General features: G+C 38.0%; 6 protein-coding genes across 6 annotated transcripts; 2 read left to right on the top strand and 4 right to left on the bottom strand. All coding sequences in view use genetic code 12, as the record gives it.

Moving 5' to 3' along the window:
* Nucleotides 1–564: 564 nt before the first annotated feature.
* On the bottom strand, nucleotides 565–2,046 carry PRC2 (Prc2p; the record flags this gene model as incomplete). The annotated part of the gene is made up of 1 exon (XM_051816896.1): nucleotides 565–2,046. One exon carries the CDS (start codon nucleotides 2,044–2,046, stop codon nucleotides 565–567), a length of 1,482 nt encoding a protein of 493 aa, XP_051673978.1.
* Nucleotides 2,047–2,354: 308 nt separating this feature from the next.
* Nucleotides 2,355–3,245, bottom strand: RPF1 (rRNA-binding ribosome biosynthesis protein; the record flags this gene model as incomplete). The annotated part of the gene is made up of 1 exon (XM_051816885.1): nucleotides 2,355–3,245. The coding sequence occupies one exon, from the start codon at nucleotides 3,243–3,245 to the stop codon at nucleotides 2,355–2,357; it is 891 nt and encodes a 296-aa protein (XP_051673977.1).
* Nucleotides 3,246–3,433: 188 nt separating this feature from the next.
* CANMA_000459 (hydroxyacyl-thioester dehydratase) lies at nucleotides 3,434–4,315 on the top strand (the record flags this gene model as incomplete). The annotated part of the gene is made up of 1 exon (XM_051816873.1): nucleotides 3,434–4,315. The coding sequence occupies one exon, from the start codon at nucleotides 3,434–3,436 to the stop codon at nucleotides 4,313–4,315; it is 882 nt and encodes a 293-aa protein (XP_051673976.1).
* A 77-nt stretch (nucleotides 4,316–4,392) lies between these two features.
* VTC4 (Vtc4p) lies at nucleotides 4,393–8,598 on the bottom strand (the record flags this gene model as incomplete). Its single annotated transcript, XM_051816863.1, has 2 exons — nucleotides 4,393–5,797; nucleotides 6,557–8,598. The coding sequence occupies 2 exons, from the start codon at nucleotides 8,596–8,598 to the stop codon at nucleotides 4,393–4,395; spliced, it is 3,447 nt and encodes a 1,148-aa protein (XP_051673975.1).
* Nucleotides 8,599–9,442: 844 nt separating this feature from the next.
* CANMA_000457 (uncharacterized protein) lies at nucleotides 9,443–9,916 on the bottom strand (the record flags this gene model as incomplete). Its single annotated transcript, XM_051816852.1, has 1 exon — nucleotides 9,443–9,916. The coding sequence occupies one exon, from the start codon at nucleotides 9,914–9,916 to the stop codon at nucleotides 9,443–9,445; it is 474 nt and encodes a 157-aa protein (XP_051673974.1).
* Nucleotides 9,917–10,257: 341 nt separating this feature from the next.
* MSN5 (karyopherin) lies at nucleotides 10,258–15,990 on the top strand (the record flags this gene model as incomplete). Its single annotated transcript, XM_051816841.1, has 4 exons — nucleotides 10,258–10,267; nucleotides 11,053–11,219; nucleotides 11,579–11,803; nucleotides 12,265–15,990. 4 exons carry the CDS (start codon nucleotides 10,258–10,260, stop codon nucleotides 15,988–15,990), a joined length of 4,128 nt encoding a protein of 1,375 aa, XP_051673973.1.

Below are 15,990 nucleotides of genomic sequence, written 5' to 3'. Positions count from 1 at the left end.
ACTTAAAAGATTATCATCATCAACGCAATGTATATATTTTTTTTCCTTTTTGTTTTTTTGTCTTTTTGCAAATCTGCCCCACTGACACCCAGAGTCAGAGCTTTTAAAAGTGTGGGCTAAATGGGCTAAATGGGCTAGATGGGCTAGATGGACTCCTTAAGTTTTATTCACAATATACAAGGGAAGCTAAACAATGAGCCAAAGTGCTGGAATGAATATTGGAAGTCGTGAGTAATTATAATTGAGCAACTTTACTCAGTAACGCCAATATCACGTGCTTCGGCAATACATCTCCGCATAAACGGCGCTATAGTTGTGTTGGGAATCCTTACGGCATTTTCATAATAACCAATGGATGAAAGGAGATCCCCTTTGTACTGCTAGTTTTATGCTATTAATTAACTGTGTTTAAAACCTCATTCCCTCTTTGGAGAGAACGTAATATAACCATACATTATTCTCTCTAAAATACGAGAACAGCGCTTCTAAAATAGCCTCTTTCTTAAAGAGTAACAAACATCCTAACAATAAGTCTAAACTATGAAAAAAAAATACACATCCAATCTACTTAAAGGCCAAATCACCATTAATCCAACGATTCACCATATCCAATGCATTCTCAGGCTGATCTAAAGGAACCATATGACCCGATTCGTATACTCTCAAATACGTAAAATGTTTGTAGTTCTTAACTTCACCAGCTTTGTGTCCTTGCTTCGTAACCCACGGTCTAAATTCAGTAGCATTGAACTGTTCATGACCAGAATATTGTAAAGCGTTAACCCACGCCAAGTTTCCCAACCAGTCACAAACTAAGTCCTTATCACCCGCATAGATCAATACGGGGATATTAGCTTCCAATAATTGCCCCACGTATTGGTGGTAAGGCATGTTGTGGTCTGTTACGAAAGTAATGCCAACTTCAGCATTACAAGCGGTAAAATTCTTGTCAACCCCTAACGCCAGTTGCACCTTGTCGTTGTTGAAGTAATTTGTAATATCATCAAGTTGAGTGTAACACAAAGGGTTATCTCCACATTTAATCCTTGAATCATATGGGTTCAAGTCACCAGAGTCCGGTTTGTTTGGCGATGCCAAAACCGATACAAAACAAGTAACTGGGTTAGGATAGTTGTAACAAAGTAACCCAAAAGGCACAAATCGCTGGTAATACGTATCATACGATTCGCATTCTTCATCTGTGTAGATCTTTCCAATACCCCCCTTGCCACAACCCATGTTGGCCACCTCTTTGAACTGTGATATGACATCTGTAATTCCATTACCAATCAATACCGATTTCAAAGGCAATCCCGCTTCAACTACACTAGCAGCGAACTTGGGAATGTAGTGGCCAGCATAAGATTCTCCAGCAATGTGGAAATCTAAATGGGCGTAGTTGGGAAATTTTTGGCGGAAAAGGTCAACAAAATTGGTAAAATCAATAGCTGCTTGTTCTGTGGTAAAAGGAATAGCCCCACCAGTTGAGAATCCAACATTAGCAGGCTGATCCAAGAATAACAACGATGCATTTGCATTCCAAGAGTATGGGTTAAACTCGGGCACAATGGTTGCATTAATTAACGATGGACCTAATTCCATTGCAAGGCCAATATTCGAGGAGCATCCAGGACCGCCCGACAACCACAAAATCAACGGATCAGTAGTCGGGTCATTGCGACTTTCAAAAAACCAATAAAAGAATTCTTTTCCAGCTTCTTCAACGGTGAAATAACCCGAATGCTGTTTAACTGAATCAAATCCCAACAATTCTGGAGTTGGACTCGATGTCAAACCATACGTCAAGTCAGTTCTCGGTGCACTAAACATCTGCTTGTAATCTGAATACATGCTCAAGAGCTTTGTTTTGCCATACTTGACTTTATTCCTAGTCCATTCTTGGTGCAAGGCAAAACTGTCTTTCCAGGATAAAGCATTGATATCAATGTCACTAAAGGGGAAAGCGTTGTTTTCATTGGGTAATTCAAATGGAATTTGTGCCGCTGAGGCAATAGCAAGCAGTGCTGTTAAATAAGTCCACTTCATTTGATGGTTCTCTTTGTAGTGGAAAGAGTGGGCAATTAAGTTGTTATCTACTTGTGGCTGAATATTGTGTGCTGGTGAGCGAGAGCAAGTCCAAAACTCGTGCCGTGCTACTCCACAAATTGAACAAAGTTAAATTTTGACGGGTAGCACCTAGATGCTCTATTTATCTATGACAAGTCAGGAGTTGGTACATTTAGACCTGTCGAATTATCTCCACCTCCTCCCCACTTCTTTTCCGTACATTTTACATCACATCAAGATGCAACAAATCTTGCAAGTTCTCTGTTGACGGTAAACAACGATTTAATCTATAAATAAAACTTTCTCTTGTCTCTTTCCATATCAGGCCTAAACTCCCACACAATATCTCCCTTTACATCCTTTTGCATCCTTCTCAACTTCAACGTAAACTGAGGCCCCAATTCTTGAAGCCCTACTTTCTCTTCATTCCTAAATACATATCGATGTCTTCTTAAGAAAATGTAATCACGTTGATTGTGTAACGTTATGACTTGTCTCCCTTGCAATTCAGGCTTGTGTGGGAAAATCGATTGGAACAAACGACCAACGGTTTTACCCAATCGAGTATTGAAATTATTAAGCACCAACTCCGGTATGTGATCAGTAGCTACTCCATGACCTTTTATCCTCTTGCCGTCAACTATCGAGCTTACGGAAAAGTAGAAAGTTGGACCCTCGGGTAAATTGATTAGAGTTAACCCGGTAACCTTCTTTTTATCTTCGTTTATGATTGCTAGCAACGTGTATTCCCTGTTGGAACAAAATTTAGCCATGTCTTGCACATTAAACTCCTTCTTACGTTTAACAAATGTGGTATTCGGAAGGAAATCCATCAACATGTCGGCAAATTCATAAGCTGGCTTTTTGGCTCCAATGTTTGTTGTAAGGAGAATTTTAGGATCCTTGGATAAATTGGTGAAATATTCACTAAATTCGTCTTGATCGCCTTCTACTTTAGCGGCAAGCGTCTCATCATAGACTCTTTTGGAGTCGATTGTAGCTGGTATATTTTCCGCTATTCTTTGTTCTCGCAATTCGGGATTATTACGTTCTTCATCAGCTCGCTCTGCTCGCAACTTGTGACGATCTTTTACTTTTTGTCTTTTAATATCTGCATATACTTGTTGTCTTCTTTGTTTGTTTTTAATCCTCTTTAATGCTTCACTAGTGCTACTCATGGTGCGAGTGTAGTAGTGGTGGTGGAGGTGTTGTTGGTGGTAAAGAGGTTCGTGAAACGATTACTGTGAGATGAGATGTAGAAAAATAATCAAAAACCTTTACAAAAGATTTCTTATTTAGCGAGGTAGCGCAAGATTAGAAACCCAACCCATCCACACATTTCTTAACAGAGAGGTAGGTCAACACAATGGTCACAAGGGAATGTATAACGCGGTGGGCAAACATAATCAAACCTAATACTTACACTATCAGGGATTCATACTCCATTGGCCCCATTATTAACTTGACAAACTTACTTCAGGGCATATTCAAAGACACACCGCGGCAACTGCTGGATCAATCGGCAATCAACTCGACTTCTCAACGGAATTGGTTTCGAGGGCATCACTTTATCTTCAACTGCCAGGGGAACAAACATTTGGGTAGTGATGGTTACGACAATTACCAAGCGCCAGTTATCGATAATCAACAATTGTACTTGCGACGATTATGGGCAAAAGGTTCGATTCAATTCAATCAAGCACCAAAAGTAAACAGTGCTTTAGAATGTACCGAGCAAGTGAAAACAGTCAAGCCATTTGGCGAAGATGTTTTTGTTGACATTGAACGTAAATATACCTCGAACAAAGACAGTGATCCATTGTTGGTTGAAAATAGAACATTACTATATACCAACCAATTATATGCCCCCAACAAAACTCCCAAATTAGCTACTAGTCAACCTTTAGTTACATTCAAAGTTTCCACCATAGACTTGCTCAAATATAGCATGCTCACGTATAATTTACATCGAATCCACTACGACCCTAAATATGCCCATTCTATTGAAAACTTACCCACGGTGCTCGTCCACGGTCCGTTGCAAGTGACATTGGTGTTGTACTATTTTAGTCTAAAGTATCCCAATCTAGTCGCTAGTCAATTCAAGTATCGAACTTTTGAACCCTTTTTCGTCAATGAAGAAGCTGGGATACTGATTATCGCTCAAGGGTCAAATGAGTTTGAGTTGACATTGTTAAATGTTGCACATAAAAAGGTATACCTCAAGGGAACTTTAAAATGCAAGTAGTCGAAACCTTAGTAGAGTAGAGTCAGGTAAGCAATGACAGAGGCTGTTGTTGAAAAATTATAATAAATGTCGCTTCTCTATACGTCCAATGTAGCTCTTACTTTGCCAATACAATAATCAAGATATTCCTTTTTGTAGCCTTCATGATTCAATTGAACATCACCCAGCAATTCACTAATAATCTCTTCATTACCGCCAACAATAACCATTCCATATGGCATAGTCGAGAGATCCGGCATTGATTCAACTAATTCGCCATCAAATAATAAACTCGTGATATTGTTGGCTACTTGACGTCCCATGTACATTGCCCATCCTGCTGATTTGATTATGGGGAAATTGACTAAATCCCCAATGACAAAGAAATGGTCTTGCGTAGCTTGAGTAGTTGGATGTTGTAACTGTAAATATTTATTAGTATTCACCTGTCCATTGACAATATAGTCTTGTTGAAGCTGCAGCGACAAAAACGATGTATTGTTATGTTTGGAACAACAATGGAAATTCAACTCAGATTCAATAATCTTTTGCGTGGTTGTGACTAAATTCTTATTATCCAATTCCTTGTCAATACGTGTGTTTAGATAAATATTGACACCCGACCTTTCGATTGAGTTTTGGACCATTGTTTTAAATTCTAAACTTAACGGTTCAGGAGGAAAATGTTCATGTGGGTGAATTAAATTGACAATTTTATTAGGATATGCCGTCTTGATATCACCAGCAATTTCAACCCCCACAGCTCCAGCACCAATGATGGAAATAATGTTGGCACTTTCAATTTGATCCTTTGCTCGGCTAATCTCGTCTAAAAATTGTTGTTGAGTATTTGCCAAGGGAGTTGTTGGCCAATTACGATCTCGGCCGCTGGCCATAATCACGTAATCAAAGTCAATCCTATTCTTGTTGGTATTGTTATTTAATACATACTCTGCTGATTGTGAGCTTAAAGAGACAACTTTTCCATGCACGAAAATAACTTGTGACGAATTCTCACAAATTGGACCTTCGATATCATCATCAGAGATGATATTGGTGAATCCAATGTTATTCAATTGCGTGAAGCGGAGATATTGAGTCTCGGCAAACAGTGGACTAACAATAGATCGTGAAATTCCCAATATGTTTAAAAATCCATCTTTGGGTTCAACAATGGTTATACTGATCGGGTTGCCACCTTTGGGAATACGTGGTGATAATTTTAGTTGCAATGCACGCAATGCTGCTATTCCCGCGTATGCCCCACCAATAATCAAGATGTTTGTTGTCAATGGTATTGGGCTGTGGGATCGTTGAGGTAAATTTGTCGTTGGTGCTGATAATTGCTTGTACGATTTCATCGTTTTGATTGAATCTTGAACCGATGCTTCTAGTATACCCTGGTATTTAGGGAGATATATTATGTTCAGATCTTGTGTATGTTTTTGGTCTTTGGTTATTAAATATGAAAATTTTTTATCTATTTCATCAATTTTGAATTTTCTGCAATGTGCGCAAAATGTTCTGCTGTATGGGTGCATAATGACTTTTTTACACGAAAGCGGGTTGATATCCGACTTCTCGGCTAGTTGTATACAGTCCATTGTAAGCCCCATCCCAATTGGGTATGATTTGCGATTGTCGGTAAACAGACGAACTAAAAAAGTCGGAGAGAATGAAGATGCTAAGTTAATTCTTCCATCAAGGCAGCCAATAAGAAACAAGACCCTATTGGTAAGGCACTGAAAGAAGAAATACTCTAGTATATTTCGATTGATGCAGTTGTTATTAAAAAGTTAGTATAACAGTGTAGCACATATAAATATATGAGAAAAGATGTATGATTATATACGCCTGGAATGAAGATCTATATATAGTAAATTAATAGTATAAAGAAAGCATCACAGAGAGGACTACGTCTCATCTATTAGTTATTACGAAAACGCTGTCAGGATTCGCAGCATAACTATAGCGACGTTCACACGGATGTGCAATACACGTGATCTGAATGTTTAGCATTTTAAACGTTGTATGCATCTTAGAGTTAAGTTTAATCTACAAACAGTTATAATAATCAATAAAACTTAAATTCCTATTTCTTTACTACAAAAAAAGAATACTCTGCAAATTTACTCAGTAAATTTAAACACAAAGGAGACAAAAGTGGCCACAAACAAGAAGAGACAGATCATGTTTGGACCAAATTTATCTCCATATTGGACGGGTTTCTTTTCCCTAATCATCAAAACACGCCAAATATACCTGTAAATGGCATATCCCAAGGTGAATAAAGCAGTGATAAAGAATCCAATACTGGCAGTCAAGGCACTGTTTGTTCCATAATTCAACAAAGCGGTTGCAGTGAATCCCATCAACATTCCGATACTTATCCAACTAAGGAAGGTACGCTCGTTGGCAAAGTACACCTTGGGTTCAATTCTGACGGGTACACAGATGATCTTTCCTTGGGGCAACTTGTCTTTAAACGTGGCATTCAAATCAAAGTTGGTACCCGGTTTGACAGTAAATGTACGATCATCATTAAAGTAATGCAAAAACCTGCCATAAGCGTGATAAAGGAAATTTTTGACTGGTGAGTTTGTGTGACGAGACGTGTAGTTACTTGGTAGTAAAAGTGGCGTCTGTTCATCCAAATCCTCTTCCAATGGATTGATATCGTTTGAGAAATGCACGCCAGTGTATGAAGATCCAGTCAACTCTTCCTCGTCCAAGTCATTACCACTGGTGCTGGACCCTAACCTTTGTTGATGAGAAGGGTTTTGATGACGTTGTATACCATATTCTTGTACAACTTTTGGTTTCCTAATATCAACGTCCATTTGAGTGTACCAAAAGGGCAAGAGATCAACCATCTCTGTCAACAATGTAGCGCCACCGTGAATAAATTTGGAAAACTTGGGAACAGCTTCAACTAAATGCGAATTGACTAAATCTCTAACCCAGACAGGTGGCTCTTGTCCCATTTGGGTTTGCAATTTGACTTCCAAAACGGCATATTGGAAGCGACAAACATCCTTTTCGGGTAATTGTGGGAATGGATAATCAACGCCAATATCCATTCTTCTCCAGTTACCATGAGTACGGTCATACCCATCAAAGTCATCTTCTCTAACCATTGTTAATTCAGTGTCCAATGAAATTCTGACTCTTGCGTCTCCTGGCAATTGGAATGCAGTTCTGTTGTAGAAAGATCTCATCACTGGACGCATCTTGTCCTTCAAGACACGATATTGAACTTCTTGAGCTAATCTTTCCAAATTTTCAATTTCTTGAGGACTTTTTTTACCTTCCTTTCTCATTTTGTCAAATACTTCACTAGCCTTTAACTTTCCCGATAAATAATCATTAACTTTCTTTTCCTTCAATGCAAATCTTGCTTTAACCGATTTTTCACCAGTCCAATCTTCTCTATGGGTTTTTCTTTCAACAAAGATTTGATCTGATTTCATGCCTCCGTACCACCTCAATCTGATGGCCTCGGCTCCTTCGTCTTTTCTCAATCTTCCATAGTACAAATCCATATCTTCATTATCAAAATAAATTGAAGTAATTGCTGAATCCTCGGGTTCAAACTCTTTATCTGCATTGAAAACCAATACTGGCAAGTGTTTTAAAATAATCAACTTCAATTCAGTAATATTATCAGGATGAACCCAGTACTTTGTTGTTTGACGGACGAAATTTTGTTGTGACCCACCAGCTGAAGAATCACCCTTTATTGGATTACCTCTAGTTCTTACCAAGTCGTATAGTTTCGACAACTTGACAATCAAGTTATCGTAATTGTCTTTATAAAATGCTTGAGAGTTCAACCTTGCCTGGAAAACAGGCTTCAAATGGTATCCAGTTGTCTTGTCGTGCTTTTTGATAATCTTTTGGAAGCCAGTATAGTTTAAACGAGCAAACTTGGCCAAATCGTGAACATCAGCAATAATGTCGGACAATTCCTCTTCCAAATCTTCAAAGTCTTGCTCTTGAGGAGGCGATGTAACCAACGGATCGTTATTTTGATAACGATGTAAAGTGTTGACTACTTCATGGACATACTTTTCCGACTCTTTAATTCTCCTGTTAACCTCGGTGTTTTTAACCTTGGTGAAGGAATACACTTTATCCAACTCTGTTTCCAATTGGTTGAGGAAGTCCTCCTCCAATTCATTGTTCCATTGGTAGTCATTATCCTTCAATCCCTTTTTCAACTGGTGTTTTAAGTCATCGTAGGAAATGTAGTAGAAGGAGTAGTTTTTGATCAATGCCTTTCTCAAATGTTCACCAAACTTCATCTTTAGAGTATTTTTAGACTAGCGTCAGAACTGGCTTGGGAGGGGGGGGAGGATGGTGTTTGATATGATATCTATGATTAAGAAGAGTAAAATAAATAAATAAATAAAAAAAAAATTCAAAATTGAATAATTTGTTACTTTTGATGGAATGATTGATGGAATGATGAATATGAATAAAGTGATGTTTATTATTTAATTTATTATTTATTATTTATTATTTATTATTTATTATTTAATTTATTTTGATTGCAGAAGTTTTATTGTGTTGGAGTTTTACCAATGAATTGGTTTATTAATTTTAATTTTAATTTTAATTTTAATTAATTTAGACTTTGTAAAGAAGAAGAAGAAGAAGAAGAAGAAGAAGAAGAAGAAGAAGACCAAATTGTCAAGATTCTTTTTTATTTCTTCTTTATGGGCAAAAAAAACCATCGTATTATTAGCCTATCCTACCTATTGCCCCTTTCTTTCCCCTCTCTCCCTCCCATTGACTATGCTATATAAGGTTTATATTGTCTTCAATGTGTATAATACTCTTTCAAAATTAAAGTTGTATAAAAGAAAAAAAGCAATGTTTTGTATAGACGCACGTGGGTATCAAATGGTTTAAATTTTGAGAAGTTAATTTATTTCTTTTACTCTGTTTTGGTATTTTGTGTGATTGTTACATTGTAAGTAAAAGAATGGCTTTATCATATAAACAAAACAATCCTCTCTCTTAATATACACTACACAAAAGTATCTAATTAGAACAAGAAGAAGTAAAAGAAGTAAAACACGTGCATTTAAGACGACTTATAACAATATATACGCCTATATACGCCTATATACACCTATATTAAAGCTAACACTGGTGTGCCAACTTTTCCGCCTCATCTTTCAACGCCTCATTAAATTCGATAAACGACTCTTGTGTCTTTCTGAAAACACCAAACAATTGGAGAATATACACCAACAATCCACCAAACTGCTCCAGCTGAACAAACAACGTACGAACCCCTCCATCCAATGGTTCAATTGCAAAACTATGTGTGCCGTAGAATATCCACTCCGACACCAAAGCACCTTTCCAAACTAAGCTCAGGTCTGTCTTGCGGAGGATCTTGGGATACATTGTGCTTGTATGGTTCATCCCCTTTAATTTCAAATCAATCTGTAATTCATCCCCTTCATTCAACTGTGGATCTGTCTTGTTTGTATACTTTTGGAAACTCACCATAAACGGGTTCCAACTGGGATAGGATTGGTAGTCAAAAAACTTTTGCTTTACTATCTCTGGTGGTGCTTGTATGATTATGTTTGTTTGTATTGATGGCATTGGTTGAAGTTCGTCCAGACAAAGGAGTAACGGCTGATGAGTAATTTTTGTGTTTATCTTTTGTTCTGATAAGATTTCTCTTCTCAAACACTAATGGGGACTTTTTGGGTAGTTTCCATAGAGGCACAATTAATCATAACTCTTTAACATTCGGGCCATTCATATAGAAATGTTGGAGCCACATACTTCTTAGTTTATAATATCCTATTTTAATATTTTGTTCCTCCTGTTCTATTATTCACCTTGTCTCAAAACACTCCACTCAATTAGTCAGATTTTGCCGCAAAATCTGACTAAAACTGTGTCTCATTGTTAATTTTACAGGTTTCCCGAGTCCTTCCATGAAAGCAGGTACGTAAACTGAAAATACCTATTCAACCAAGGGAATAGAGCTATCATAAACGCCATAACTCATTACTCGTAGATGCTTCTGGTCACCTGACATTGAAAAATGACGCGTCTTGTGCAAACAAAAGCAAACCTACACAGTGGAGCGTCAGAAAACTCCTAATAGACCCAAGAAACAGAGCAATAAAGGTATTAAAGAGGTACCGTCAACAAGAAAAGCTCAAAAACCCTTATTATACTTGAGCAATTGACGCTGCAATCACTTGATTGAGAGGCTTTGACCATATGGGCACAAGAGGGTCCCGAAATTTTAGCACAACAGATGACACTTACAGCAATTCAGTAATTCGCTATACAGAGCTATTTAACAGAGTGAGAGATGGATTTGTCATCAAATGAAAGTCGTTGGTAAAAAATTGGCCAAGCATTAACACAAGAAGAGAACCAAAATACAATTGGGCATGGCCTGGGATAATTTGCTTTTGAAAAGGTATCCCGAGTTGTTGAAATTGAGCAAGCCTGTTATAACAAGGGAATCGGTTGGCTCACCATTTTATGACGAAATAGAGGAATGATATGCCACTTTTCGAAGCTTTAAATCGGCTCATAATGTGAAACAAGAAAGAGTATACTGTGTTGTTTTAATTCCAATCCTACGTTGTAGACAAAGCGGGGAAGAAAAAATTGTATCATTGGCCAACTGAATAAGGGATTAATTTCCTGTCTGGCTGTGAGTGCGCAACATCCATAGAGACCATTTCAATAACTGGAGAAACGTTAAGGCTCAGTCTTTACTTTGCGGGTACAAAGTTTCTTCCCAATTGGGTTCTCCAAATACCTACCATATTGGACTTTTGGCGCCACAAGTAATGACTTGGTTGATTCAGAACTTGTGCTACAGTGGCAAGAAAATGCATTTATACCTTGTACAGGTGCCGGCAAAGACCAACTGCCTGTTATGCTTTTTTGAATTTTGTGATAATGATCTGATTAATCAATGCGACACCGAAAACATACACTGTCTTTCATTTCCATCCTATTCTTACAAAATCTGCAACCCATTGGAGCAAATGAGATTTTCTTAGCTTACTGACCAGGAACTCGACAAGAACTTGTTTAGACACAATGTCATCATCAACAGAAATGACCAGTTGAAGCAGAAGCTTATAATATTGTACGACAAAGCTGGAGCTGACATGCTTAGCAAAGAGGAGATAATGAATGATTGTAGAGATTGGACGAGAACCATTTAATCGAAAACAGGTGCTTGATTATGATAGAGTGAAAATAAGCCCATTTCTTCTCTGACCCAAGATTGCACCGTGGATTCAAAATAAGCGGGATATTGAAAAGCTACGAAGTGAATTAGACACTCCTAACGATATCTGTCGATACACATATGATTATACCAGAAACGAAATTGCTCAATATGCTAAACTTGTTGAATTACGTATCAAGCAAAAGAGGTCTTTTGATGAATTGATGACAAGTCTCACACTCTCGCAGCCAGAGGATGATGATCCAGGCAAATGGGGCCGCGTAAGGTATCTTCCTTGATGAATAATGTATACTTTAGAAAGCCATAACACGTATCACTTTGTAATAAAATTCGCTTATACCTTTAGTGCGCGCAATAAATCCCTTGTTCCAATTGTCGACCTAAAAGAAGGACATTTCATTCCATCCTAGACCGAGAAAATACACACTGTACTTCCCTAAGAGAGTGTGTATAAATTTTGCGTGATTTAATTTTTTCCAAACGACAAAGGGCGAAAAAAATAAATAAAAAAAAAACAAAACACAACACCGAACTTACTAGATTATCACTTGTTGTCTAGAGCACACCTACATTCAATCAACGATTGTTTCAATTACAAAGAGGGTATTACTTGTTACAATTGATTTTACAAACGGATAACGTCTAAAGGTTATTTTGCATTGTTTTCAAGACACATTGGCCTAGCCAAGTTTCAACAGATTGATACTAAATTCTCAAACAGATGACAATGGATAGCAATGGTGTCCAGCAAATTGTATCAGCACTCGATGTTGTTTACAACCCAAAATCAACAAATACCGAAAGGAGGGATGCACAGTCGTTTCTTGAAACAATAAAGTCCAATGAAGAATCACCATTCTGGGGGTACCAATTAGCCCTTCCCGAAAACAATGGCTCGAATTATATCGTCCGATATTTTGGGCTTACGTTGCTACAAGGGTCAATTAGATACAAGTTTCATACATTTGATTCTACCAAAGTATCGGCAATCAAGAACTGGGTTATCGAATTGGCCAACAAGATACTTGATGATGATCCCCATTACATGAAAGAAAAGATTGCCTTTCTTTGGGTTGCGTTGGCAAAAAGAATATGGGGAAGCTATTTGGTAAAATCGAGGGAGCATGATATTGAATCAAACAATGCTAGCCAGGAGGAGAATAGCGATGCAAAAGCAGCAGTGACACCACAAGAAGCAGAAGACGGATGGGTGTCAATGGACTCCAACTTGTGGTCTCTTTGGAATAGTAATGTCACATGCCGTGAATTGTCATTGGTCATTATAAGAACCCTTTTTGAGGATATATATTTACTTGATGATGCTATTGCTTCTAAAAATAGTGTTGTACTAAATCAATTGTCGGTTCTAATAACAACACCCGACAAAGTACTAGACACAATTTACGAAAACAATACAAAATTTTCTATATGCAAGGCTTCTACTGATGGATGGTTTGTCACCTGGTCAAGGTTCTTACTTGAAGTTGTGGCCAATAATGAATTCCAAAACGAAGTATATCAAAAGTATGTCACAAAGATTCTATCGACATTCAAAACGTGTTTACATTGGATACATCCAAGAGTATTGCGAGAAGAAAACGTATTGAACACATTGATTAACATGTTGACCATACCTGATGTTAAAATAAAAACATTAGCGGTTGATTGCTTACACATTATATTCACCAGGACGTATTCGCAGGATGACGAGTTTGATTTCTTTATTGGATCGATATTCACGACAGAAGGTATCAACAAGTTGGACGAGTTTTACCAGTCGTTGCAGTTGGATCCTGATGACATCGACGAGCAAGTGTACTCATTGCTAAAAAAGACAGTGGAAATGATTGTATCGCTAAGTGAATACCTAAACATCTCATCCAAACACAAGGTCAATTGGGAAAAGAGCGATGTTGATGGGTACTTGAGACTAGTATTGAAAACGACAGACCATCCTAGTTTAATCATTAGTGGACTATCTTTGCAAATGTGGGTGACTATTCTAAGGTTTGATGAACTTAGTGCCAAACGTCAAATAGTTGACATAATGATGCAATTGCTAGATATTGCTGCCAATAGGACGATAAATTTTCTCTGGGATGATGAGCATGTTTCAAAGAAATTCTTTGATATTGATTTTGATTCAACTCCAGATGCTACGAGCTTCCTACAAAACTATCGCAAATTCAATGAAGATATCATTAGAATAACAGTTTGTAAAAAACCAGAGGAAGGGCTTATTTGGCTTGAGAATAGGTTGCAAAGTTTCTTTAGTAGTGAGTTGGGCAGCCAGTGCATAAATGATTACAATTTGGGCGAAAAATCGAAAGCATTCAACTACGGATCATCTCAGTTCAACATAATAGAAAACAGTATTCGAGGAATTTCTCGATGGAGAATATGGTATAATGGCGAAGATTTCACCGCAATAGATGACCGCTTGAACAAACTTGTCATTCAATTGGGTGAACGGTTGTTGGCGATGAATTTGGCGTCACCCTTGATTATCAGGAAACAAGTACAAACCTTGGTTCAGTTCGCGCCGTTGTTGAAAGGAGTTGATAGCCCATTGATGTTTCAAATTCTAGAAAAGATTCTCACTACAGCTACATTCCCATATCCACCAAACATCTCAGACGAAGACAAGGAATTGATTCGTGATTTGCGAGCTAGCTGTGGTACGGAATTGAATAGACTTGCCTACATCATGCCGGAAGCGTTGAAGAATATTTTCAACGACTTGGAGAGCGTCGTAGCTAATATCCTTTCCTCGGATAAAGTTAGTGCTCATGAAAACGTTGCTTTCAAGTCTTTCCTACTAGTTATTGCATCAAGGTCATCAATTGATGACAAGAATGATCTTTTTGCCAAAATTGTCGACCCTGATTTGGCTGCGTGGTCGGCACCGGAGACAGAAAAGGGTTTAATGGATTTGCACTGGTTTATGGAGAGGATTGGAATTGTTGAGATTGCGTCGTATTTTCAAAAACGTGGAATTACGGCATCAACAAATTTATTAGAGGCCAAAATGGACGATGAAGGCAAGATATTGAAGCAGAAGCTAAAGGATCATTGGAGCTCGATTTTTCCTATTCGTGCAACAAGAATTTTTATTCAGTATAGTATTGAGAAATTGAGCCATGATCAGCCAGAGTATTTAAATTTACTTAAATTATGGAAACCCCGCGTGCAGCCAATTGTACCACATATTTTACAACTATTGACACAAATTCAGGCTTACCACGACCCAGCAAATTGGGTAGATTTACCAGCTGAAGTTCAGAGCTTTGTCAAGTATAGTTGTACGGAAAGGTTTTGGCAACAGGGGGTGTCAATTCAGTCCAAAGAAACTTTTATCGAAGAGAATGTTAAGGCTGCTTTGACATTGAGAGATTTTGCTGATTCAGTGGGCCATTTGATTAGATACACGAGAGAATACGCATTTTTAACGGTGGGGTCATTAGCCCAGTTGGAAGATACCCTTTATGAAATACCCAATGTGGCCAGCATGATTTGGAAAGCAGTTGCTGGTGACACAGTAGGAATTACATTGCATTCTTGGAAACACATGATAAACAGTTGTCTTCGAGTTGTTATTAAATTTTGTCCCGTGAAATTTGTTGAAGTGTTTATGAGCGAATTGTTACCCAAGGCATTGGGAGATATCGACGCTTTGCTTGTCAGCAAATGGGACAAGGTATATAGCGATGGATTGCAATTGCAAGGAAATGAAGATGACGAAACCTTGTCTGAGGAGATGATGGAAGAGCACATGTTGAGACAATTGACAGCAACGGTGGTTAGAATGTTGATGGATATTGTCGGACAGTACAACTCCAAGTCGCTCACCGATACTCAATTTGCTAGTAGGAAGTTGGTTATCGAAAACAAGCAAGTTCTTGCTCCATTTTTGACCCTCTGCTGTCACATCATTGCTTTCAAAGATACAAAATGTTCATTCAATACAATTTTGGTCATTAGGAATATCCTTAGCGATATTACCTCCAAGGATGACGAAGTTGATAAATTTCTCTGTGAGAATCTTATCAAGTCGTTGGTGCATGTGCTATTAGATGACTATTTCGTCGAGACCCACAGTGAAGCTGCATTGGTGCTTACTACATTGTACTGCCAATTGCGTTCCAAAAACGATTATGCTGCGAGAATTCTAATGCAGAGACTACCAAATATAAAGCCCCACCACATTTCCAACTTTGAGAATTTATTGGTCAGCTCAAGATCGCTAAGGCATCAACGCAGTGCTCTCTTGGAATTGGTCAAGATCTCAAAAGATAATGGATCCTACGAAGAGGAAGATATGAGCAAAAGGAAGAAGGAATTGGACCAGGTTGCCAAGCGGAAGAAAGTGGGTGCTAATGAAGTTGATGTCATGAATGACCCGTATACCGAGAATGGAGCCTTGGGTAATCTATTTGGAGAGGAGTAA

This window comes from Candida margitis (assembly GCF_024628925.1).
Source record: "Candida margitis strain CBS 14175 chromosome Unknown scaffold14, whole genome shotgun sequence".
In the NCBI taxonomy this organism is placed as follows: domain Eukaryota; kingdom Fungi; phylum Ascomycota; class Pichiomycetes; order Serinales; family Debaryomycetaceae; genus Lodderomyces; species Lodderomyces margitis.
This window is presented reverse-complemented; position numbering and strand designations above follow the sequence as displayed.